Source organism: Lepisma saccharinum, chromosome 1 (genome assembly GCF_977018435.1).
Source record: "Lepisma saccharinum chromosome 1, izLepSacc3.1, whole genome shotgun sequence".
NCBI classification, from domain to species: Eukaryota; Metazoa; Arthropoda; class Insecta; order Zygentoma; family Lepismatidae; genus Lepisma; species Lepisma saccharinum.
The window spans coordinates 123,960,748-123,986,519 of NC_139229.1; the positions used below are offsets into that span (position 1 = coordinate 123,960,748).

Genomic DNA, 25,772 nt, shown 5'->3' on the forward strand with positions numbered 1-25,772 from the left:
AAACATTTGTGGCATAGTGAGGCATCTAATTTTCTAGCTAAAACATGCATGGATATTTTATTGAAAACCCAGCTGACTTCAGGCAAATAAACAATACCTCTGGCGACTAATTTCATAAGTAAATTATTAAGCAATAAAGGGCCGACCCTTCCTTCGGACTTGGCGTTCCCACCCGAAATGCCCATGCTACACCACTGCATATAATTATATCCTTTCATTCAAGGTAAATATGCAAATTAGTCCATGTTTCAAGTAAGGACACAGTAACACTAACATGGTATACTAGTGAAAACAACTACACTTGTCATATATTAAGAGAGACTTTCTCATGTAAAGCATTCAGTTTCTAATTTGAGACAATGCAAAATGTTAGTGAAAGAATAAAAACAGTGAATAATCACCCTTGAAATCATACAGTACTTTAATGGATAATAACCCAAGGTTAGAATGCATGACTGTAGTAAGAACAGAAGAATATTTTGTTTTTTTGGAAATGAGATTCTCTCAACTGGAGCTTCTTGTACAGATGGAAAACTTGTGTTGCTGCAGCCATAAACATTCGAGTTTAAGAAGGCTAGAGGGTTAGTTATTAGTTAGTTCAAAAATATGCAAGACAACTATGCTATATGTACGAGGGTTGGCTGGAAAGTTTCTGGCCTGACCCAGAAGGAAACATTTTTGGTTCATGCAATTTTTGTGTTATAGAGTAGTCCTTATATCGATACCCTACGAGGTTACATGTTCTAATGTTGAGCTGTTCCTTTTCAGCAGGTGGAATTGTGAGCCACAATGGAGCCATCTGTGACTAAACAGTGCATCGCCAATCGTGCAGTGATTGATTCAGTATCTCTTCCTGAAGGGTTGGACGGCCAAACAGATTCATGAGGACATGCAAAACACCTAACAGGACAATGCCCCATCCTATGCAACAGTGAAGTGGTGGGTGAATGAATTGAAATGTGGACGACAGTCCCTCAGTGATGAACCTCGAACCGGGTGCCCTTGGAGTGCTTCCACCGACGACAACATCACGAAAGTGCATGACATGATCATGGCGGATCGCTGACTGATCCAACAAACTATTGCAACACGTCTAGGCATTTCGAAGGAGCGCGTGCATGTCATTATTCGTGATCATTTGGAAATGCACAAGGTGGCTGCACATTGGGTTCCACGAGACTTGACATCTGACCAAAAATGCACACGAGTGAAGCTCTCACCTGCACATTTGCAACGCATGCATGTTGCACGCATGAAGATATTCTGGACAGGATGTGACTCAGGATGAAACATGGTGTCATCATTTCGACCCAGAGACGAAAAAACAGTCCCTTCAGTGGAAACATTCCTCATCTCCTCCGCCAAAGAAGTTTTGTTGCCAAACTTCCGTGGGAAAGGTGATGGCGTCCATTTTCTGGGACGCACAAGGTGTTATCCTAATCGATTTCCTGCCGAAAGGACAGACTATTAATGCAGATTATTACTCAAACCTGTTGCAGCGACTGCGACAGCAGATGCAGTTGAAGCACCCTGACAAACTGGAACGCAGTGTTCTCTTTCTCCATGACAACGCACCTTGCCACACTGCTTGCCAGACATTCCAGCAACTGCATCACCGTGACTTTGAATTGATCCAACATCCCCCATATTCACCCGACTTAGCACCTTCAGTTTATTCTCTTCCCTGCCATGAAGACACGCCTGAAGGGTAAGCATTTCCGCACGGACGTTGATGTTATGGATGCTGTTAATGACTGGTTACACACCCAGGACGAAACTTTTTTTTTTCCAGTGGGTTAGAGAAACTGGAGCAACGCTGGGAACAGTGCATTCAAGTAGAAGGGGACTATGTAGAACACACATAAAATTTCAGCTTGTTAACACATCCCCTTCAGGAAACAAACAAACACACACTTACTATCTGTTGGTAAGTGTCGGTCAGTCTGAGTCTGTCTGTCTGTCTGTCTGTCTGTCGGTCGGTCTGTGTCTCTCTGTTGATCGGTCTGTCTGTCTGTCGGTCAGTCTGTGTTGGTCGGTCGGTCAGTCTGTGTTGGTCGGTCGGTCAGTCTGTCGATCGGTCGGTCAGTCTGTGTCTGTCGGTCAGTGTGTCAGTCGGTTGGTCTGCATTGGTCGGTCAGTGTGTTTGTCGGTCGGTGTGTCGGTTGGTCAATCTGTGTTGGTCGGTCTGCGTTTGTCCGTCGGTGAGTTGGTCAGTGGGTATGTCGGTTGGTCGGTCTGTGTCGGTTGGTCTGATACACAAGAGTTCCTCTTCCGTAATTCTTGTAACTTCTGTTTCTCTTAATCTCAAAATAAGTTGCCTAACTGTTTCTCTACCTGGAGCTGCAACGCCAGGGAATTTCTGTGAAAATTGCCTACAAACGTGTTGACATGATTCAGTTTTCACATATGTCATACACAAAAATTCTTTGTTCTAACGAAGTTTTCAGCTGGTAATTTCAATGGTCTCACAATCTTATTAAACACACACAAACACACACTGGATTTACACAGAAAAAACTAACACTGAAAGTAACATACTGTATGTGATCTATGAAAGACTTATTACACTGGACAAATGTGCACACACGTTCACGGAAATTAAAAAGAGAGAAATTATACTGGACGTTAAAACAAACAGACTGTCCTGATAAGCAAGCAACAATTACACCTGCAACGTGAACTTCAGACAGCTTCACTTTGTGTGCTCTCTCGGTACCTAAACAATCAAGTTTTGCCATGTCAATATGATGGTATTTTCTTTCAACATGATCAAGAATGATAAGAATAACAGCACTGTAACTGCACTGACAACTTGTGCCTAGTGTTTAACCCGTAAGGAAGTGCATATGAAAGAAATTACCCAGTCGAGTTTGAATTATATTTTATAATTACTTCTGATTATTGTCTAAGGTCACCCTTCTCGGTACCTTTCCATTGAACTCTTCCAAGTGTCAGGACCTTGAATAAGCTCTCAGTTGTTTAGTAGACTACTGTTAAGAGAATAAAATATTAAATGTTATTTATTCACCTTTATTGCAACTTGAAAAATGTACAAATATAAAGATCTATTTATTTCTTAAATTGTCATTTTTGATAATCTTAATGTACATAAATTAAAATAAGATTATCATTACATATATGTGTCCTACATGTTATTTTTTCTGATTTTTCTCTATTTCCTTCACTATATTACATTTGTCTTAAAAATTACAGTAACTTTGGTGGACAGTAAAAACTGAAGTAAAAAGATAGATTTGTATTGCATACGCAAAGATTCATATTTCCCCGTTGCAAATTGGATTGTTTTTCCGATTAATTTTGAAGGACCAATGCCTTTATTAAGAGGGGTTATGGAATCTGGGACAGAGATGGGAACAAACGAAGTAGTGATGCACTACCTTCTCCATCCCAGACGGTGTATCCTTAAAAATAAATCAGAAAAACATCCAATTTACAATGCAGAAAGATGAATCTTTACGCATACAATATTAAAACTGCATTTACAGCATCCATCATGAAAAAGATAGATGTATTTTCAATGTATAATAGAATATACATATTATATAAATATCACTCATTTATCTTACATATACACATACACACATAAGGAAAACACTCAATGGAGCATTTGCTCCTAATATACAAATAGTCATCATATAACAAGTCAGAGAAAGATATTAACATCTTTTACAGTATTCACATGAGAGCTAAGTACATATATGTTCAATGCAATGTAAACATTGTGCGTTACATTATATGAATTTTATGCATAAATGATGTATAAAATACTTGCTACAGATAATTTTAAGAAATTACTTCGGAAAGTATTTCTTCTGTTTTTAATTTATTGAGTAAATTATAATTGCTAATGAAAAAATGTAGTTCAATATTAAAAAGTACGTAAAAATTTTAAGGCCAAAAGATTTATTTGACTTCTTCTTAAGTTTTGTCCAAGAGAAGTATTCCATCTTATCTTAATTACTTAATACTTTTCCTTTTAGCAAAAATACTTGCACATAAATACTACTCAAAGATAACTATTTACAAATATTTTTATCTTGTTTTAACTCCAAAAATAATGTTAATTTCACATAGTATATTCAAGCTCAAAAAAATTGTAATAGCCTAATTATTGCATTGTACCATATTTCACCGTACAAATGTCGCACCTTGGTTTTTCAGTCCAAAAATTGGTTTATACCCCTTTCATCATGTAATCATTGCATCAGCATGTCAGATAATAAAACCAATGATAGAGGTGCAAAATCTTTAGACAGAAGATTACACTTTGTAAATGGGTACTTCACAACAATTAAGTAAATTTTCTCAAGTGTAATATTTTGACTATAATGCACAAATTCAATAACAACTAATGTGTAGCTTCTTTTTCTTTCATGTGTTTCTTCATTTTCTGGGAAAATGTTTGCTAAACTATCACAAAGAAAATGTGTGTATGTCGATTTGGATTTCAATATTAATGAATATTCATGAGCATTCCATGCATCCTAATAAGTTTAGTAATGCTGACACATTTTTTTTAAAAAAAAAAAAGCTTCACATAATGGTCACTCCCTACTTCCTTGCTGAAAAATTTGGCATAAAATCTGCAATGATTAATGCGGTGTAATACTGTATTTGTACCAGGTTCAAAGGATAAAAATTCTAATGAAGTTGATATCTTATGCCACATGATGTTACCACATTAAACTTGACAAAAGTCACAAGATGTAACTTATTTTCAGATCCAAGTAGATAGTATCTCATGGATGGAAAAGACTTTTTGCAAAGACTTTAATTTGGGAAGTCTAAGGAAGGAAGACTTGGTTGTATAGTTGCGTGTTCAAACAAAATTATTTATTAATAACATTGCTGCTACATAACCACACAATACGTAACATCGTTGCCTTGTAATGAAGGGTTTCGATACTCTGTCGATTAATTCGGATTCCACTTTAAACTGTAGGTCGAGTCCTTTATGCCTTTCTCTGCATAAAGTGGATTTTTTTTTTTTTTTACTTGTTTCGGTTACGCATAGTTTAGGACATGGTCTCTCATGATTCACCACCTCCAACTTTTTGGTTCACCACTCCAAATTGATGGCTCATCTCATTTGTCAACCCTGGTGGTTATTTTCAATGTAGATCATACTTTAACACAAGACAGCAAAAACACCACACGAAAGAACAGAATATCACAGGACGATGGCCACAGTAAAAAAACACGTATCCACAGCACGCACGTTTCCAAATGTGCCCTCTTCCTCACCCTGTTTGCAGTGTTACATGCCCTCTATATTTCGGAGTTACTGACCACATGGCTGATATGCCCAAGTATTGGCTGGTGATTTTTCTTCTTATAAATACCATACGACCGGTACTCATTGACTAACTTCATAAGCTAATTTGTTCATTACTGTTAAGTTTCACACGTGAATAATCCTACAGAGTTAGGTGGTGCTACGGATGTGTAGGAAATTCTGGAAGTTAGCAACACTTGTGGTCAGCGTGGAAGAGGTCTTTCCAACACCCTTGCAAAAGACAAAGCAAGCCGGGGATCGCTTGTGGTCGCCTTTTTTTTTTTTTTCGTGAAGGAGGAACGACAGTGCCCATGCAAGAACTGCATAAGTCACTCGAAAAGTGGGGAGAAAGGCAAGCAGTCCTCTTCCCACCAACACGGATCAGCTGTGCTGCGTTGCCGAGCATCGTGGCACTTTATGTTTGCAGCCAATATGACTGAAAAGAGGGGAATTGGAAAGTCTGCATATGTAAATATGTTAAAGTAGAAAAATTTCATTCCAAGGCATATAAAGGCATTGAAACATGTGAACTTATGATATCAAAATTGTTTTTGAAAAAAGAATGCAAGTGACACTTGCTCCACCTTCCTTTACCGCATGCTTCTGCCTAATATATATAACAAAGTAATTAATTATGCTACCAATGCAAGCATTTCATAAAATTTCTAGCTGTGCATTAATATTTTGTGATAAACTATAAGTAATGAAGACAGATGACATAAAAATACTTCGGAATCATGTCTTCTTCTTAGTAGATCAAATAAATTAAAACTTCTTTCACTGCAGTTTCTCCTTGCAAGTTATTAAAAGGCCGTTCAGTGGAAAACTGGAAAAGTTGTATTAAAAATCACATGTATGACAGATATCAATGTGTGTTGGGTATGCAAAGGTGATGACAAGCTTCCAAATGATGGGTTTGGCATGCCTGCATCACATATAGGAACCTGGGAAACAGTTCAACAAGATGGCAGCAGCCTTACAACAGACCACCAAGCAAGAGTAGCAAAGTGTTCCAAGATTTTTTTTTAGCAAAGGCGTGAACCTACAGAGAATCATCATCTAATGAGAATTCAGTAGGGTGACAGGTGTATGAATGAAAGCATCACTAGTGTGGAAAATTCTCCTTGCCCATGTTCAGCAGCAGAACATGATACTGAAGAACCAGCATGTCACAGTCAAGGAGGTGGCATCAGTATTGAACATTAACGTTGATTCAGCCCATGTTATCATTCAAGACAAGCTAAAGTTTCGAAAAGTATGTGCGCGTCTCCTCCACAACAATGTGAGGTCACATACTGCTAGAACGACAGTGTTGAGTATTGAGGGTGGGTGGCGCATGAGTATCTGTGCACCCGTAAGTGTATTGAACTAGAAGGGGACTATGTTGAACAGCGATAATACAATTATTTCAGTGCTTGCAATAAATACTCTGTAGACAATAAAATCGGATTTTCCATTTGATTCAACCATTTATGCTCTCTCTTATTGTGAGTATTGAAAACAAAAACACATGAGAAAAAACGTTTTCCATCCTTTGAAAAAAAAATGCATCACTATCTTTTAAAACAAAATTTACAGATCTTTTCTAACTCAAATTCACACCTTCCACACAGAAAAATTTGTGTCAGTTTATACATCTGAGGAAGTATTTTTATAAATTATGTAAACTTTTCCTAATATACTGTTTCCTAAACAAGCACAGTCTCTACTAAGTTATACACACCCACACACCAACATTCACTATCCCTTTCATTCAATAGTAACAACAAATTCTACTCCTACACTAATAATACTGTAAGTTTATTACATATAAATATAATTATCAGCTTTTAAATGTTATACTCATGATGAATTGACTAACATGAAATATTTCTCTAACAATTTAAGTTGTTAACAAACTTTTATACAGTTAGTTAAAAAGTTCACAATCACAACAATGAAAAATGTTTACCAATCAAGTTAATATTTCTGTGCTGATGAATATATAATCACTATAAAACCTTTATTATAATCATGCTTTGGAATGTTACACACAAAAACTTTCCGGTATTTATTATCACTAGAGTTCCAGAAATATTAGTTGATTGCAAATAAAACAGAATTTGCTTTAGATAAACATTATGATTTTCCTTTATAAAAAGAATGAAGCCTAATTCTGCTAAGCAGTTTACTCAACATAAATTGTGATTTGTAAAACGTGTTGCTTATAAAAAAATAAACAAAATATTTTCTTGAATCATAAACAATATAAATAATATAATAAATAAAATAATGCCAATTATTTCTTCTATATTACTTTAAATAACTATTTCCATGCTAAAAGTAGAATTTTAAGAGAAATTTGCCAATATATAGATATTATTTTCATTGCATTATTTCTTCAACAAATTTGAAGTCTGCAAAAGTACTTTCTAAAATTAAAAATATAAGAATTCTTCTAGAATAATATGTTAGAATTAAAGTAGAGATCAACTATTTGGAGATCATTTTTCCCTTTTCACTACTGAAATATCTTTGTTCTGCTAAAATGAGTTGAAATATAGCTGAACAAAGATATCAGAAAATCTTCTACGCTACAATTCTGTGTGCTTAATAAACAAAATGTCTATTTCAGAGAGCCATGGATTATTCCATTCAGGGTAAAAGCTCTTAATACCAATATGTTATTTGCATCAAACCTGCTGAATCTACTGGTGTCTCCAGAACAGAAGACTGTCGCACTAAATTGAAGCCTTTGTAAGATTTTCTACGATTAGTCTCCCTTTTCAGTGGTGTTTCTTCACTAGATGCACAAGGGAATTCCTTGCACTCTATTGCTTCCTTATCAAAAAGGTCTTCATAAAAGCTGTCTTGAGAAGGAGATCTGAAAAATAAATTGCGACAATCGGTGAGTACGAATTGATATGTAAATTACTCAGTGGTAATCTATTTCTTATGAAAAGACAAGAATCCAAAAAATAAGAAATGGGAAGAAGCTCAGGGGAGAAGGTCCAAGGCAAGTAATTTGTGCCTGGAGAATTAAAGATGCAACAGAATTTAACCTTACCTCATCCTTTTCTTAGTCTTCGCAATGGTGTGTAGCTCAAGTGGGAATTAAACTGTACCTGTTATGAGGTACAGTGGATCTCAGAACTAACCAAATAATTTAGTTTTCAGATATTCAAAAAAGAAACATTCAAATTCCTATGTACTAAACTCAGAATTTTCTTTGGAAAGAAAGTTCCGAATCTCTTTGGATACCTCTTCTCATTAATATCTTTAATATCCTGCAGCGAGAAGGCAGGTGCATGGCCAACAAGAACATTTTCTAGTGTGTGTGTGTGTGTGTGTGTGTGTGTGTATATGTGTACAAATACCTTATAATGGCAATTATGACTCTGTGAAAACCCCTCCCAAAACTTAATCCTGGGCATGCGATTGCTAACCACATGTTCACTTCAAAACAAATGAAATTGTTTTTCTTGTATGTACATATTGCTTGCATTGTAAAAAAAAAACTGTAAACTACAAGAGATAACACAACCCGTGGCATGGCGCAACAGCCAATGAGGGCCACAACCTGCCTACCGACTGCCAACCTCACGCTTCAGCAGAGGTATGCGATCATCCAACCAGTTATGGGATGACGCATGGTTGGCATGACAAACTGCTAGTCAAATCAAATTCTTTTTAGTTCATATTAAAAGGTTATGATCTCAATTCCACAACTTTAGAAAAAAAAAATAGCTGATGATATTCATTAAGATTACTCACAAATTTTAACATAATTATTCTCACAACCAACTGCTGTAGTAGTATGTATTCAGTCTAGACAGATGAGCAGTAGCAGCTTTTACCTATTTTACTGATGGATTTCATTTACTTATAACATATGGTACTACAGTACTATGTAATTAATACCAACTAGCAGTCTACAACTATTACACTACCATTTCATGTGAGGTTTCTTTTCCAAGGTAGAGGGATTTAGCTGTGCAGGAACTTCTGCTGTTGGTGTAACTACATGGTCAGGAGCAGAAGAAAACTTCTTTTGTATGTCAGCTACTGGGAATACTACTTTAATCAACCTGCAAAATAGAATTTTAAACTTTAGAAATAAAATATTTTATTGTAATTATGAAATGATAAGTTTCTGATAACACTGATAATATATAACAACTATGAAAGCAGGATGTTTAAGTATATTTTCCAAAGAAATACAGTGAAACCATGATTATATATTCCTCGGTTTACCCTTTTCCCATTATACATTTAAACCCAGACAGCATGTCAACCTTGCTTCCACTGTGTTTCTGCATGCTATATACTTGAATCAACCATGTGTCAAGTGAACTAGTTGCCTGCCACATGTCACACTTCTAAAATCTCACAGCAAGAACAAGTTCAAGTTAAGTATGCTGTATCAAGCTGCCTTTGACAAACTGTATGGAAGCTATGATAAGTTTCACACAAGCTGATACTCTATCTAAAGAATTAAATAATGTGTTACTATTTATTGCCAATTTTCTATTTTTTCTAATTTTAAATTCTTTAGCAGTTGTTCCCTGAAAAACATACAATAGCACTATAAATGTGAATTCTATTATTATTCTAAAGCAAATTTACTCTAGTTCATGCTTTAATGAAAGATACATAATAGTTTAATTAGCATAATCATAGCTTAGTTAGTTCAAAGTTGCTGAAACATATTTTTTTTAAATTTACTTTATTCATCATTTTTTGGCTTTAGCTACGAGGTGGATCCAGAAAGTAAGTTTCCAGAATGGCCAACAGATAGCAGGCCATGCATTGCGAGAGGTTAGTGGGCATGCGTGAGAGATGCATGGCGTGGCAATCGTATGCAACAGGCAGCACTCCCCGACAACTCACAGTAACACCGTAGTAGCAGTTGAAGATGGTGGCTCTTATTCCAGCTCCCGCCGACTGTGAGGTTCAGTCGGTGATAAAATTGTTGAACGCACAAGGCATAGCACAGACTGAAATCCATCGTCAGCTGTGTCAAGTGTATGGGACAGACATGATGAGCAAGCAGCTGGTGTATCGCTGGTGCAGGCAATTTGCAGAAGGTTGGCAAAATGAGCATGATGAGGATCACAGTGGCCAGTTCTCCATTGTTACCGATCTTGTGGAGCAGGTGAGGCAGTGCATTGTAGAGAACCGCCGCTTCACGATTACAGAACTCAGCAGCCATTTTCTGCATATTTCTTGCTCCTTGTTGCACGAAATCATCATAAAAAACCTCTTGTTCCGCAAATTGTGTGCCAGATGGTGCCAAAGCAACTGACACCCGAACACAAAGCAAAGTGCATGGGGCAATATTGACATTTCTGCAATGGTACGAGTTTCTGGCCAGGATCATCACAGGCGATGAAACGTGGTTCGCACACATTACCCCAGAAACAAAGCAGCAGTCTATGCATTGGCGTCACAGTGGATCTCCATGCAAGACGAAATTCAAGCAGACTGTGTTTGGTGTGGAAAGTTCTGTGCATGGCATTCTGGGACAGACAGGGCATTCTGCTCATAGAGTTCTTGACCAGAGGTGAGACGGTGAATGCTGAACGGTACTGTAAAACACTATGGAAGTTAAGACATGCTATTCAAAACAATCGGTGCAGAGTGCTCAGTGTCAGTGTTGTTGTCATGTTGCACAATAACGCTCAGCCACATACAGCTCAGTGCACAACAGATCTTCTGCAGGAGATCCGCTGGGAGGTGTTTGACCATCCACACTATAGTCTGGATCTCGCTCCTAGTGATTACAATATTTTCTTACACCTCAATAAATTCCTGTCTAGTCAGCATTTGCAAAGTGATAAAGAGGTGAAGACGACTGTCACACACTGGTTCCAATCCCAGGCGGCAGACTTCTACGACACAGGGTTACAAACGTTGATCCCACGGTACAACAAATGTCTCAATTCCAGTGGGGAGTATATTGAAAAATAGGTCAACAATTGCTGTATCTGTTCCAATAAAAAATTTCATTACAATTTTGTTTCTTTCTGTAGATTGCCCCAGGGAAACTTACTTACTTTCTGGATGGACCTCATATAATTAGCAAGAACAATAAAATTGTAAAAAGGTACAGTGCAGATGCTTGCAATGCAAATACAGGTTAATATTTAGCATAGTGGACCCACATTAGAGAATAATACTGCACCATCTACTGCAAACTTGCCTCTCTTCAATTCAGAATTATATCATGATTGTATCTTTAAAAACATAACAGCATGAGCACTACTAATTTTTGTTGATTAATTAAATTGCAAATGATAATTACTTTTTCAGTTCTCGGTATTTTTTAAGCACATGTACTATCATCAAGTTAATTTATTGTAAAAATTTTGAAAGCAGGAGAATCCACATGAGTATGAAATTTTATATGATTATGCAGTAGAATGACCTATAATCTTACAAGAAATTGATTAAGTTAATTGTGTATTGCTTTATTATTATTATGTAAGTAGTCAGTACGTAATCAGAATCGTGGACTTTGGGAAAGATAAAATACATTAGTTTAAAAAGTTTAAATTAGTATAAACCTCTCCCTCCCTTCTCTCATTTCCATTTCGAATATTTTTTGTCACATTTCTACTTCTTGTCAATTAGCAGAAATGAGTATAAACAATCTGATACAATTTGGTGATTTCAGTGCTTTGAATAAGTTTCCATGTAGCCATAGGCATGCATCATAGGATTTCCTAAATCATGAAGGAACAACTTCATCATCAATAAAGGAAACCTTACCTGCTAGGGGCACATTGCATGCAATTCTTCAGATCCCAATCTTTGCCAAATTCTTCACCTTCCTCTATAGTCTGTGGAAGCCTGTGATGTAATGTTTCAGGAAGACGAAGTCCAGTAATACCACCAATCACTGATATCACTCCCATAATCACAAGTGGAAGTACTAGAACCTCTGTGCCCTAGAAAACAAAAATTACACATATAATACAACATTCTGCAAAAAATTGAAAATTGCATGTACAATGTAATGAAATTAGGGAAGTATATACGTAATAATATGTATGTTTCATATTAAGCATGCATATAAATTATAGCAGTGTAACCCAATCTTTTTTTGGTGTTGTATCTTGTGCTAGAGACTAGGGATGGCCAGATCCGGATCCTGGCAGATCCGAAATCCGGATCCGGTTGGTTCCAGATCCTAGGGATCTGGATCCTAAAATTTTTCGGATCCAGAACTTTCGGATCCGGGTCCGGAATTTTTGGATCCAGATCCGTTTTGCCATCCCACATGCGCTTCTTTGGAAAGTAAGAATGTGCTTATAACACATATTGTTACCTGCTAATATACATATATATATAATATACATACACATATATATATAGTGTGTGTGCGCGATTTGTAATTAATTAATACACATACAAGGGAGGTCTAAGTCTCCCCCTCCGATTTCCATGAAACTTGGTAGGTGTATAGAGCCCCCCCCTCAAATGTCAAGATGAGGAGAAATTGAAGTGGGGATCTGACTCCGAAACCACGTAAATATGGCATAGGAAGAAACAGGGGGAATAGGGTCTCTCTATAAACCTGTCAAAAATCATGGGAATCGGAGGAGGACAAAGGGGTCAGATGATCCCCACGTCAATTTTGTCCTCATCTTGACATTTGAGGTGGGTTTTGCCCCCTAAAACAGTTTTCTAGCTGAAACAACAAAAAAAAACACGCATTTCTTCCTTTGGGCCCCTCTATGCACCTGCGAAGTTTCATGAAAATCGGAGGGGGACACAGGGGTCAGATCCTTACTTCAATTTGTCCTCATCTTGACATTTGAGGGGATCTTGCCCCCTAAAACAGTTTTTAGCTGAAACAAAAATACACGTATTTCTTCCTTTAGGCCCCTCTATACACCTGCCACGTTTCATGGAAATCAGAGGGGAACACAGGGGTTAGATCCCCACTTGAATTTGTCCTCATCTTGACATTTGAGGGGAGGTTGCCCCCTAGAACAGATTTTTAGCCGAAACAAAAAACACGTATTTCTTCATTTGGGCCCGTTTATACACACACCTGTCAAGTTTCATGGAAATCAGACGAGGACACAGGGATCAGATCCCCACTTCAATTAGTCCTCATCTTGACAATTGAGTGGTTTTGCCCTGTAAAACCGTTTTTTAGCTGAAATAAAAAAACACGTATTTCTTCCTTTGGACCCCGCTATACACCTGGCAAGTTTCATGGAAATCGGAGGGGGACACATAGGTCAAATGCCCACTTAAATTTGTCCTCTTATTGACATTTGAAGGGGGATTGTCCCCCTAAAACAGTTTTTTAGCCGAAACAAAAAAGCACGTATTTCTTCATTTGGGCCCGTTTATACACACACCTTCCAAGTATCATGAAAATCGGAGGGGGACATAGGAGTCAGAACCTGACTTCAATTTGTCCTCATCTTGACATTTGAGGGGGTTTTGTCCCCTAAAACCGTTTTTTAGCTGAAACAAAAAAACACGTATTTCTTCCTTTGGGCCCGTTTATACACAGACCTGTCAAATATCATGGAAATCGGAGGGGGACACAGGGGTCAGATCCTCACTTCAATTTGTCCTCATCTTGACATTTGAAGGGGGGTTGCTCCCTAAAACAGTTTTTTTTAGCCGAAACAAAAAAAACACGTATTTCTTCATTTGGGCCCGTTTATACACACACCTGCCAAGTATCATGGAAATCGGAGGGGGACACTTAGATAACCTCCCTTGTTAGTCTTACACTTTGTAATTATATAACACTGCATATATTATAATGTTTTATTTTAATTTGTAAAATTGTAACTGTAGAACAATTGTATAACTTTCTATCTTGTTATATGTGTTAAAGGTTTCATCCTGGAATGGAATGTCTCACATTTATGTGTGTTTTCATTTCCAATACATTTGAATGAATACATATTCGTTTCAATGGCATTTACAAAATCACCTCTGACATTTTATGTTAAACAAGTAAGATTATTTTTGTGCACGAGTGTGTTAGCCGATGCGTAGCAAAGAATTTTAGGAACAACACTTGAAAAAGATTCTTGTAGGACTAACGAAAAATTTCTTTGTAATCGAAGATCATAATACCTCTTTAAGGTGTGGTAATATTATAATGGGATTGAGATACGAAACTTTCGGACCTGGATCCAGATCCGTAACTTTTGGATCCAGATCCGAATCCGAATGGATCCAGATTTTTCGAATCCGGATCCGTTTGGCCATCCCTACTAGAGACTAACTAAATGCCTATCCTAGAAAGTAACAAACTATCTACGTTCCTGAAAACAAAAAAACAAAATTAACCCTTAAAATTCAAATACATTGGATAAAATTTCCTAAATGATCATCATATAAGTAACAAGATGGTAAAATATACTAAGTACCTAGTACCAATACACCAAGTAGCAGGGGGTCTATAGCCAAGATTCTTTTGGATGTGTGGATCCAACCTTTGATAAACTAATGTGTTGGAAAATTGTTACGAATAAATAGGACTTAAGAGTTCCCCTATAGTTGAATGGTTACCTCTTTTGCCTTTGGTGCAATCAGTACTTGGTTCGATTCCCAGGGCATCTTCAAAATTTCGATGTTGAGCCAGATTGTGAAGGCAATTGCAGAGCTACTTGAATGCAGTGATAGCAGACTCTGGTCTAGAAAGCTAGAAAACCGTGGGGATGGAACTCAACATGCTGAGCATGCAGCACTGAAGAAAAGCTTCTTGGCAGGCCCTGCTCCTTAAAGGGCTGAAATTTAGTTTAGTTGACTTAAATAGCTCTGAAGTAACATCTTGCAAAGTTATACACATCGGAACGCCTATATCAATTATAAGTACTGCATTCACAAAATATTACATTTGAACTTTACATTAAAAGTTGGATATTTTTCAATTGAGATTTTTAGTCATTCCAAATTACGCCTCTTAAAATGGTATGTGTCTTTCTTGCAAACACATTTAAACACTTCCTCCTGTGTGATTTGCAAGTCCCTGTGTGCATTAATCGGTTCTAAACCATGTTTTTACTAGAGATGTAACAATGACTGCTGTAACAATGGTGACAGGAAAAGTTGGAAGACATTTTGTAGGCATTTGTTTGTTGCACTGAACAAATCCTTCAATAACATTAGTTGGTCACTTAGCCTCACTTCTGACTGATGGTGTGTGCCAGAGATTCAGGCTTGAGTCCTGGTCAAGGCAGGATTTTTTGCAAAGTTTTACAATCTCTTGTATACCAAAAAAGAACAAAATTCTATGTTTAGCTTGTTAGTTCATTGCACAATATTTTGTTTCCGCAAAAAATTTTTAAAAAATACTGGTCAATCTGCTTGTCAAATTATTTTTAATTCATTTCAAATTAATTCTAATGGCTGATACTAAAATCACTTATTATGAAAAATTATTTACAGATACTCCACTTGCTGAAACCTGCATACATCACTATCATATGAACTTGTCAGTCAATCAATATAACATATCCAATATTAGCATGATTCAATCCAATCTTTACAAACTACGATTTAAAATTTTGTTTCATTAACTTAATTATTGCAAATATGTCATCCTAAAACTCAAATGAAATTAACTTGTTTATTCTTGTACCCTCTTAAAATATTTTTTTAACCCTAGAACACTACCGTACATAAAATTTACGTATGCTTTGCGCTCAAATCCCTCCCCTACCTACCACCTTGCACCCACTCACTCACCCCTCCACCTAGCAGTGCATGGGCATTGTGATCGTCTTGATTTGGTTTGTTGTGTTGTGCACTGTATGTCAATTTTACATAGCTGTAGTAAAACGAGAAAAATCTTTCACGTAATTTTGGCATTCGCAAATTCAGTTTGGATAGTTAGATTTTTAAAAAAACGTTTAGAAGCATGCACTATTTTCTTGTAAGACTTTAAAATTATATTTGTTCTTTATTTACAGCATTATGAATATTATTATTGTTTGTTTTTCATTGTTCGAACTTTTCACCTTCATTCTTAATGTACGTACGGACTTGTCAATCAAGATATTCTCTTAAAATATTCTATGTTAAATAAAACCATGTTTATACATTTTAAAATGAAGAATAAAATTCCAATATAAGGAAAATAAACAAAATAATGTTCACAAAGAATGGCCATTTTATTTTCATGATGTATAGATTGTGTTAAAAATAGATTCCTTCATGTACGTAAAATTTACGTAGCACTAGTTACACTAAAAGTGTTCTAGGGTTAAACAAATAAACAGAAAGGAAAGTCATCAAAGTTTCATACTCACCAGATAATTAATAAACGGAATTATAACCAATCCAAAAGCACCAATATATGCACTTGTACCAATGCCAATGCCTCGTACTTGTGTGGGATAAAGCTCTCCAGCAAATGGGTAAATAATAAGGAATGATGCAGAAATTGTAAACTTGGAGAACAGGTACAAAACGAGTGTTAATATCACAGCATCTGTAAAGGAGCAAAGAAAACACTGTAAGAATAAACTGAAATATAACTCTGATTAATTATTGCAAGCATTTGGATAATATATTAATCTGTTACCATGATATAATTTTACAAAACTAAATTGTAGCTTTACTGGGATCATGATGCAAACAGTTCTTGAGTTACCAGACACATTAAGTTGGCCTATATTTCCAATGTCTTGTTGAGAGGACCAAGCGCAAGTAAAAATATGCGATGATGAAGGAGTGGAGCTTAGACTGCATCCTATTGCGGTCCAATGTTGGATTTCACTCACTATCCTGGAGGGTATGTCTCACTGGCCAATAGGCGGCAAGACAGGGGTAGAGCAAAATTACATTTACAAGATTTTCAAATGAATGTGCATATTCGTGTTATTAATGCAAAAAACACCCCACTAATGCATTTTAGAGGAGATGTGAGCAAGGGTGAAAGGATGAGGACCCAAACGAGATGAGGTACTTATCTCTGGTCCCCAGTTCAAGCCTTGGTGCTGGGTCGAGCAGCAGGTACATAGGCAGATCTAGAATTTTTTCCCCGAGATGGGCAAAAATTTTACTCTAAGCATATAAGATGTAACATTAGAAATATAATGTGACTTTTCTGGATATTAAAAACGGCCTTCAATACAATCCCACATTCAACTGTAAGTCTAGTCCCAATTACCTTATCTGTGCATAAACTGGATTTAAAAACTCATGTAATATTCACATCAAAACAATTACAAGGGTTCACTTTAGGTGTAGTTTGTGACCAGATAAACCAATCAGGACTGGACCATCAAAACTGAATCACATTCATTGTACAATAATATACCCCCACCAGGACATCTTGTGAAATAGAAGTAGTTCTGCTCTATTTGCATTAAGAATGATGGCAGGAAGAAAACTATCACAAACATCGGAAATATTTGACCTAGAATACTGCCACTTTGTGTCATCAGTCCAGTTAATGTTATTGCCTTGTAAGCAACTAGTTACGGATTCGATTTCTGGTGTCGACTTATATAAGTGTTTAGCCTACCATGGTTGGGAACACAGCAAATATATTGGTGCTAGACTTTGTTTTATTGTTTTACTATTGAACAGAATTGATAGAACATTTTTTCTCCATTGTAATATAATGCTATCTATACTTTTATGGTACTTAATAATCCTTTTTGGGAGAGGCACGTGCACCCATGCTAAATTCGCTAATGGGTTGGTGCAAGCCCCACTGGCTGGCCTGAGGTGTCTTGCCTCTGGACAGGGCCTGTCTTGGATCCCATGACTACTGACAGCTCTACAGTGGAATCATTCCTATCCACAGCCGGCAGCAGTCGCACCTCTGGTGAATTTGTTGTAGGCTCCGTGACCTCTTTGTGGATTACTGGTGGTTTCCCCATATTCTCTTCATGCAGATTATGTATCCTATTTAGGGTGCTCTTGGGAGTTGGGTAATGACTAGGTTATCTTCTGGGCAAGCCAGGAATGCTATCATCCAGGTGTATTATTGGTGATTGTCATGCTTTTATGGAGAAGTGAATTCCAAGAGCTACTGAACTGGAGTCCCACATCTCTGTTGAACCTCAGTGATATGGTGTTCTGCAGTCCTCACTTTTCTGGTGGAAACAGTGTAATGTAACTAGGATGTTCCTTTCGTCATTGTTCTATGTTGAATCCTATTTGTCCCATGTATGGCATGGCATATTCACATGAGATGCTGTATACTCCTGATTATTTGGAGTTCTATATCAGCATTGACTGCGTGGAGTAGGGACTTGGCCTTGAGTGGTACTCTATGGATAATCTTCACCTTGTGTCTAGTGATAATTCTGCTCAGTTTCACAAATCTGTGTGCAATGAATGGTATAACAATTGTAACATTGTCAATACAACTGTGGTGGGGGACTTAAGATTTTGCCCATATAACCCCCAGCCCTTGAATCTTAGAATCAACAATCACAGCTCATCCACCCAAAATATTGAGTTATTGTTATTGAGTTGGTGTTTTAAGTCCGCTTTATGCACAGTAAGGCTAATCGGGACTGGACCTACAGTTTAAAGTGGGATCCGAACCACTATGTGCCTCCACCAGGTATCGAACCTGGGACACCTTGATTACAAGGCAACGACGATACCACTGTGCCATCCGGGAGGCCTCATCCACCCAAAATAATGTCAGCATTGCTACCCTCACCAAGAGTCACAACACTAACTTGAGTGACTGTTTCTGAGCAGCCATTATCCACCAATTACCCTATCAACCAATCCATCTCTTTGGAAGCACTGGGAACTATTCTATATAGCAGTTATGCACATGTCATGTCAGAAGGTGAAGACAATTCAACGTTCGTAAACTTCAAATGTTGCATTTCATTCATACGAGAAAATAGAAGTGCCAATTCTGCATAAAAAATAAATATTATGGTAAAAAAAAATCTAGTGTATTTTCACAGATGAACCAACTGTAAAGCAAAAAACGCGACAAATTTGAATTATTTTGCATTTTTTTTTTAAATACAGTAGGATTCGTTTTCCACAATTTTACTTATTGCTGTTTGTTTCTGGTCCTTCCCGGTGTAGGTGTAAGTGTAGGGTTAACGCCATAACCTTGTAATCAAAGGGTCTCAGGTTCGATACCCAGTGAAGGCAAATAATGGTTCAGAACCTACTTTAAACTGTCAGTCGAGTCCCAATTAGCCTATGTGCATAAAAGTGTATTTAAAACTAAACAAAACTCAAACTGTCTGTTTCTGTCTGCATTCATTTTCACATTAACACTTGAGTTGTGAAAATAGCCCTTAATTTTCCTTAATAATAGCCCAAAAGAACGATGATGCTGAAAGTTATCTTTTAAGAAATGACTATAAATAAATATTGGTATTGTAATTTATCAATTTAGTTTTATGGTTTTTCAAGTATTTTCAAATTATCAAATCAATCTAAGGACAAAAGTTACCCCATGTAACATCCACCATCCTGATCAACTACAGCCCCTGGCCATATTAATAGACGCACCACAATTTTTTTTTAAAATAAAAGTTTTGAAGTGGAAAATTATACAAAATTGAACATTTGTTATCTGAAAAGTTTCATGAACGTTATTTGAACCCTGGCAAATACGAGTAATACGTACAAAGCACTATCTTTCACAACATTGATAACAACAATAGTAATAGTAATAATAATACAAAGTAATGTAATTCGACACAGAGGACACTTTTAACAGTTCGCTTAGTTTTCCAATTAAAAATTTTGCATTAGGGTTCTTTGTGGCTGAACTTTGATTATTGTAATGAACAATATGAAAAGAGGAGGTACTGTTATTACAAACAATACCACCAACACCAAACATCATCATTGTTACTGAACAAATATGCCGCAGTTCAATCCAAGCTGAGTTGAGAGGAGGACGTCTTGCGAATAGTGAATCGTATTTGTGCTAAATTTTGCAGTGATTTTGTTTTTGTACACTGCCAGTATATTTTTTTAATTTAATTATCAACATTAGGGAGTCGTGGGTAAAAAAAAGTGACTTGACACCGAGAAAGATTGCTGAAATTAAGACACTAATAAAGACTAAAATGTTCTCTAATCGAGAGATTTCTCGAAGATCTGATGTGTCTGAAGTATCTGTGAATCAAATAAAGAAGAAAATTGAATATGGTGGACAGTGTGAACCACAAAGGAAGGACAGATGTGTGCGTAAAACAATTTTTGCTCCAAGATCCTTACGCTGTTTGAAGAACATTTGCATCACGAATAGATTTGCGAGTACAAAGGAACTTAAAGATAAACTTGAATAGAGTGGTGTTCGGACATCTGAAAGAACAGTAAGGCGTAGGCTCTCTGATATGAACCTGAAGGCACTCGGACATGATAAGAAGCCAAAATGAACCCCTACTATGATTCGTAAACGTTTTCATTGGGCAAAAACTCACAAAGAAAAAGATTTGAACTTTTGTAGATCTATTTGCTTTAGTGGCGAGTGCACGTTTGAAATCTTGGGGAATAAATCTCAGTTTGTGAGAAGACGTCCAGGTGAAAAATACAATCCTGATTGTGTTGGGCAGCCTGTCAAACATCCGATAAAAGTTATGATTTGGTCAGTCGTTAGTGGCAAAGGTAAAGGACGTCTGTATTTGGTTCAAGGAACAATGAGGGAAGAACAGTATAGGGAAGTGCTTAGAAGAAAGTTGCAACCTCAAGTAAGAGAATGATTCCCAAATGGAGAACCGTTCGTATTCATGCAGGATGGAGCCTCATGCCATACTGCAAAATCAATAAAACAGTTTCTACAGAGTGAAAATGTCCCTCTTTTGCCCTGGCCAGGAAACTCTCCAGATATGAACCCAATTGAAAATGTTTAGTACCTAGTGAGAAAAGAAGTGGCAAAGCAAATAATTACGACGAGAATTGGCCTAATTGAAAAAATAATTCAAGAGTGGAATCACCATCCTCACATGAAAGAGACAGTACAAACATGCGTTGATAGTATGCCAAGACGAATCCAAGCACTGATAAAGGCCAAAGGCAGCTCAGCCAAATATTAAAATTGACTTCCAGTCATATGTATTGTATAGCTAATATTCAAGAAACACAGGAAGACATTATATTTGTAATTATTAATGTATCAAGTAATTGTTGTTTCTTGTTAAGGTTCACATGCAATCAATGTAATATTTCATGTAATAAAATAAAAAACAAAACAATAGAGAATAACAAAAAATTTAGACGAGATAACAACATATCCTTAAAATTTTGCCTAAAACTTGGAGGTGTGTCTAATAATTTGGCCAGGGGCTGTACATACATGTCCACAGGGGTCAAACATACCTTCAGGTAGCAAGACTGTTGCACTGCAGCTAATACCACTAAGAATCATGCAGATGGAAAGAGGCCACCGGCGGCCCCATCTGTCCATGATGATCCAGCAGGCAAAGTAGCTCGGCACCTCCACCAGCGAAGACAGGAGGAAACTAAGGTACTGATTGCTTCCAAGGGCTGGTCCATAATAGCTCAAGCCAATGTAAACAATTTCATTAGCAAACCTGGAACAAAGGAAATTTTGTTACTTTCATTAAATATATCAATTACGATTATAAAACAAATTATGTATTTGCGTACCTACTGAGTTTTCCTGCTTTTGTGTCACGCTTCTGAAATGCTAACAAGTGCTTTCCCTGGGTTCCATATATGCATGTGTATGAAGAACTATATTATTACTTTCTATCACGATAAAAAAAAAGGTGTACTCATACCAATTGTACATAACAATTCCTGCTTGAAGCAAAAATATATTTTTCCATCTTTAAACGTAAGTGTGAATGACCATATTCTTAATGTTTACTAATTGAAGACTTGAGTAAGGAACTCATTAACAATGCAGAAATGTCACAAATACAGGAAAACACAGAAGGTACATAAGTAATTCTTTTCACATGCAATGGCTGTCTTAAAACAGACAATCAGTAGGTATGATTGATTGATTTGGTTCATTTTACTTCACTTTCCAGCCACTTTTGACTGATCACAAAGATGAGAATGATATTAAATTGATGAAGGAACACTCACAGAGTACAACCATGCCCAGGCTGGGATTCGAACCCAGGATTCCCGGCTTTGTAGTATGCTGTAGACCAAGACAAGAGACTGTCTTGGTCAGCATTTTTAGTGTTTTTTTATCATAGAAACAAGGCCTAATCATGTTATCAAGATAGCTGCAAGAAGTTGATATTTGGTAGATCTTTGAAACTACCAAACTTATTGATTCATTCAGTCTTACAGATGAAATTTATGTCGTATTAAGTAAGTACAGTAGAGCGTCGATTATCCGAACGTCGGTCAACCGAACGACCGCTTAACCGAACTGTGTACTCGCTCACTTTCAGATATCTGTAATGAAAAAAGTACGTGACTTAGCTGCTAGTAAGCGTGTAGGCTTGCTTAGACAGACCAAAATAAAGGATTTTTTTAAACGTTAATTTTGTGTACTGTGTGTATTGTTCATGCAAAATGTGTATGTAATATGTACATATTTTTGTTTAATAAACTGTACCACATACTATATATTCCTACTAAAGTTGCCTTTGTACGTTACTTTGTAATACATACTTAAAGAGATGCCTGTTTTTATGAATAAATTTACTGTACAGTACTTCTTTTTGGCAAATAAACATGTACAGTTCGATGATCCGAACAAACCAGTTTTCCGAACACCCATGTCCCCCAATTACTTCGGATAATCGACGCTCTACTGTATTTGAAAAGACCAGTCAGCTAAATTTCACATTTGAAGCTTTTATAAGTGTTTCAGTTATCTATAACTTACTGTATGCACAAAAAAATGGTTGTACGGCTTCCATAATACACAAATCTAATTAATGGATATGTTTAATATGCTTCAGTAAAATAAATTCTATCTCTGTAATTTTGGTGTTTAATGTCAGTAATTTGCAGACATGGTTGGTTTGATTTGATTTGATTTGAGTTGGTGTTTTAAGTCCACTTTATGCACAGTAAGGCTAATCGGGACTTGACCTACAGTTTAAAGTGGGATCCGAACCACTGTGCCATGTGCCTCCATCGGGTATTGAACCCAGGATCCTTTGATTACAAGGTGACGATGCTACCACTGCACTATCGGGGAGGCCCCGCAGACATGGTTGGATGACTATCATCAAAGTCTACTTATTTCATCTTTTGCTCATAGTACGAAACATTAAAAAAGTTACATACATGCTTGTGTTTATGTATATTTATCTGTATTTATACACACACACACACACATACAATGTGAAACATTGTTTAGACAGTATGCAAAATTAGTACGGGAATCTGGGCACAAAACATATTTTTTACTTACCAATTGAATGTAATAAGAATTGTCTTCAGCCTCATATTTGGAGTTTTGCATAAAGATAAAACCCCAGGACCTTTCCTTAAGCGAGCTTCTTCACTGCGAGTTCTCTGCATCGTCATTCTTTGCTAAAAAGAATCATTAACATAAGTAACTTCTTGTATATCATACCAATGGATTACATTTAATCATAGGAAATTAACAATTAAGAATTAATGCTTCATTGAGGGTCTCTCAGAAAGTGGAAATTCCACAATCATTATTCCAGATTCGAACCTTCTCACCGGCACAGAGAATAAAAATGCAAATATAGAAATAATCTAGCTTCAAAATTTTAAAAAGATACAAAAGTAAAATTACAAATTACTATTCCCAACTGGCAATTTGAATTAGACCCAGATTAAAACTTAATTGTGCTAAACTGATTTACAGTAAACTCACTACTGGATTCAACTGGAATAAATTGTATGCCCAAGAAAGGTATTGGAATGAATTGTGAACGATGATGGGATTAATTAGAATAGCCATTGTATGTTGTTGATTTTCTTCATTTTAGCACTTCTAACACTTAAATTATTAATTTACTTAAGATTTATGAGGTGCCAATTGGATGTTTTGATGCCACATACAAGACATCATGTGCCTTATCTATCTTTTAATTAAATGTGTTACATATAACTTCCACATATAACTTCCCTTTGACATTTTATGGAAGGATACACAACATATTATAATAATGCAATGAACAGCTCATTTTACATGCACAAGAAAAAAGAAACAAGCTTCTATGTTCATCAGCACAGCTACTTCAAAATATTTTTACATTAACCTACCTTGAGCTTCAATTTGAAGCTTAGTGGAAGTTCTTTCTTATTAACTCTTGCTAATTTCTCCAAAATCACATTTGCTTCTTCTAGCCTTCCCTTGGCAAGTAGCCACCGGGGTGATTCAGGTAAAAATCTTAAACAAAATTATTTCTATTAGCATCTGAGCAATATTTTATATATAGCTCAACAATTAAATGTACGAAAAACAGTTTAGAAATGTCTTTTACGTACATAACATTTTGAAAGTAGCTAACAACATAAGTTTTTGCAGCCATATATTTAAAATTCACATGAAATAGACACGAGGATAAATATTCCAATTCTTTAAATATAAGACGTGCACATATCTGTTGAATTTATACTGTTACAACTGTCATAACTGAGCTGTTATGAAGGAAGCCTTGTGCTTATAAGTCTCTTTTTCTTTTCTTTTTTGTAATCTGTGTTTATTACCAATGATAGAAATTTTACATGTAGCACTTTTTTTAAAGTTAAAGCTGTAGCTTTCTATAAACACTGGTCTACAATTTCCTCTTTAAGTTGTTAGTATGCACATAACCAGTGTGGACAAAGTGGGTTCAGAATTTGAATAAATGAAAACTCGATTAAGATTTCTCATTCTATTATTTGACTTACTTAATATAAATAGTACTTCTTCACTTCTACATATATGTTTACTGTAGCTAAAAGTTATCTTGCTTAAAGTTATATAACAATAAGATTTTGCAAGTGAAAGTAATTTGTTCAATTTACAAAAATCGTCAACGTACCTAAATAAGGCAACGAGAAATATCTATACTTACATCCAAAAAATAAAAAAGAGGGTGAAAGGCAGTGTCGTCACTAAAGTAAGAATGACCCAATCTCTGACAAGATAGGTGATACCAGATAAAATAATTAATCCCACTGAATACCACAAACAGGTCATCACTGTTATAAAAGTCCTGTAGTTTGGACCAACCAATTCCAAAGCTAGAAAAGAATTTCAAAATAATAAAAATGAAAAATTCGCTTTTACTATTATCTAAAAAGGCAGTATGTATAAATTAAGTCTTAGTTGTTTTATTAGTTCAGTAGCACATAATTATCACATCACGTTCGCTTCTGCCTTATTTGGTATGAGAAGCACATTATTAATACCAATCAAGAACAACATATTTTTAAATAATATGGATAGACAGGCAAAACTTGTATGAAAGTTGTATGATTTGATTTTATCGATTGATTTGGTTTATTTTACTTCGCTTTTCTACCAGAGAGAGGGGGAGGGGAGAAAGAGAGGGGAGAGGGGGAGGGGAAAAGAGAGTGGGGAGAGAGACAAAGAACACCCAAATCCAGGATG

General features: G+C 36.3%; 1 protein-coding gene across 2 annotated transcripts in view; it reads right to left on the reverse strand.

Moving 5' to 3' along the window:
• Positions 1–7,937: 7,937 nt before the first annotated feature.
• The window catches only part of LOC146000485 (carcinine transporter-like), a 123,704-nt gene continuing 105,869 nt past the window's right edge, over positions 7,938–25,772 (reverse strand). For both annotated transcript variants that reach the window (XM_083138201.1, XM_083138191.1), the window contains exons 6-13: positions 25,234–25,402; positions 24,437–24,563; positions 23,610–23,731; positions 21,581–21,795; positions 16,567–16,748; positions 12,047–12,225; positions 9,226–9,363; positions 7,938–8,159 (exon numbers count right to left, since the gene is read on the reverse strand). In XM_083138201.1, the coding sequence (XP_082994327.1) occupies position 8,159; positions 9,226–9,363; positions 12,047–12,225; positions 16,567–16,748; positions 21,581–21,795; positions 23,610–23,731; positions 24,437–24,563; positions 25,234–25,402 (1,133 nt within the window). In that variant the 3' untranslated portion in view covers positions 7,938–8,158. The remainder of the gene's footprint in view (positions 8,160–9,225; positions 9,364–12,046; positions 12,226–16,566; positions 16,749–21,580; positions 21,796–23,609; positions 23,732–24,436; positions 24,564–25,233; positions 25,403–25,772) is intronic.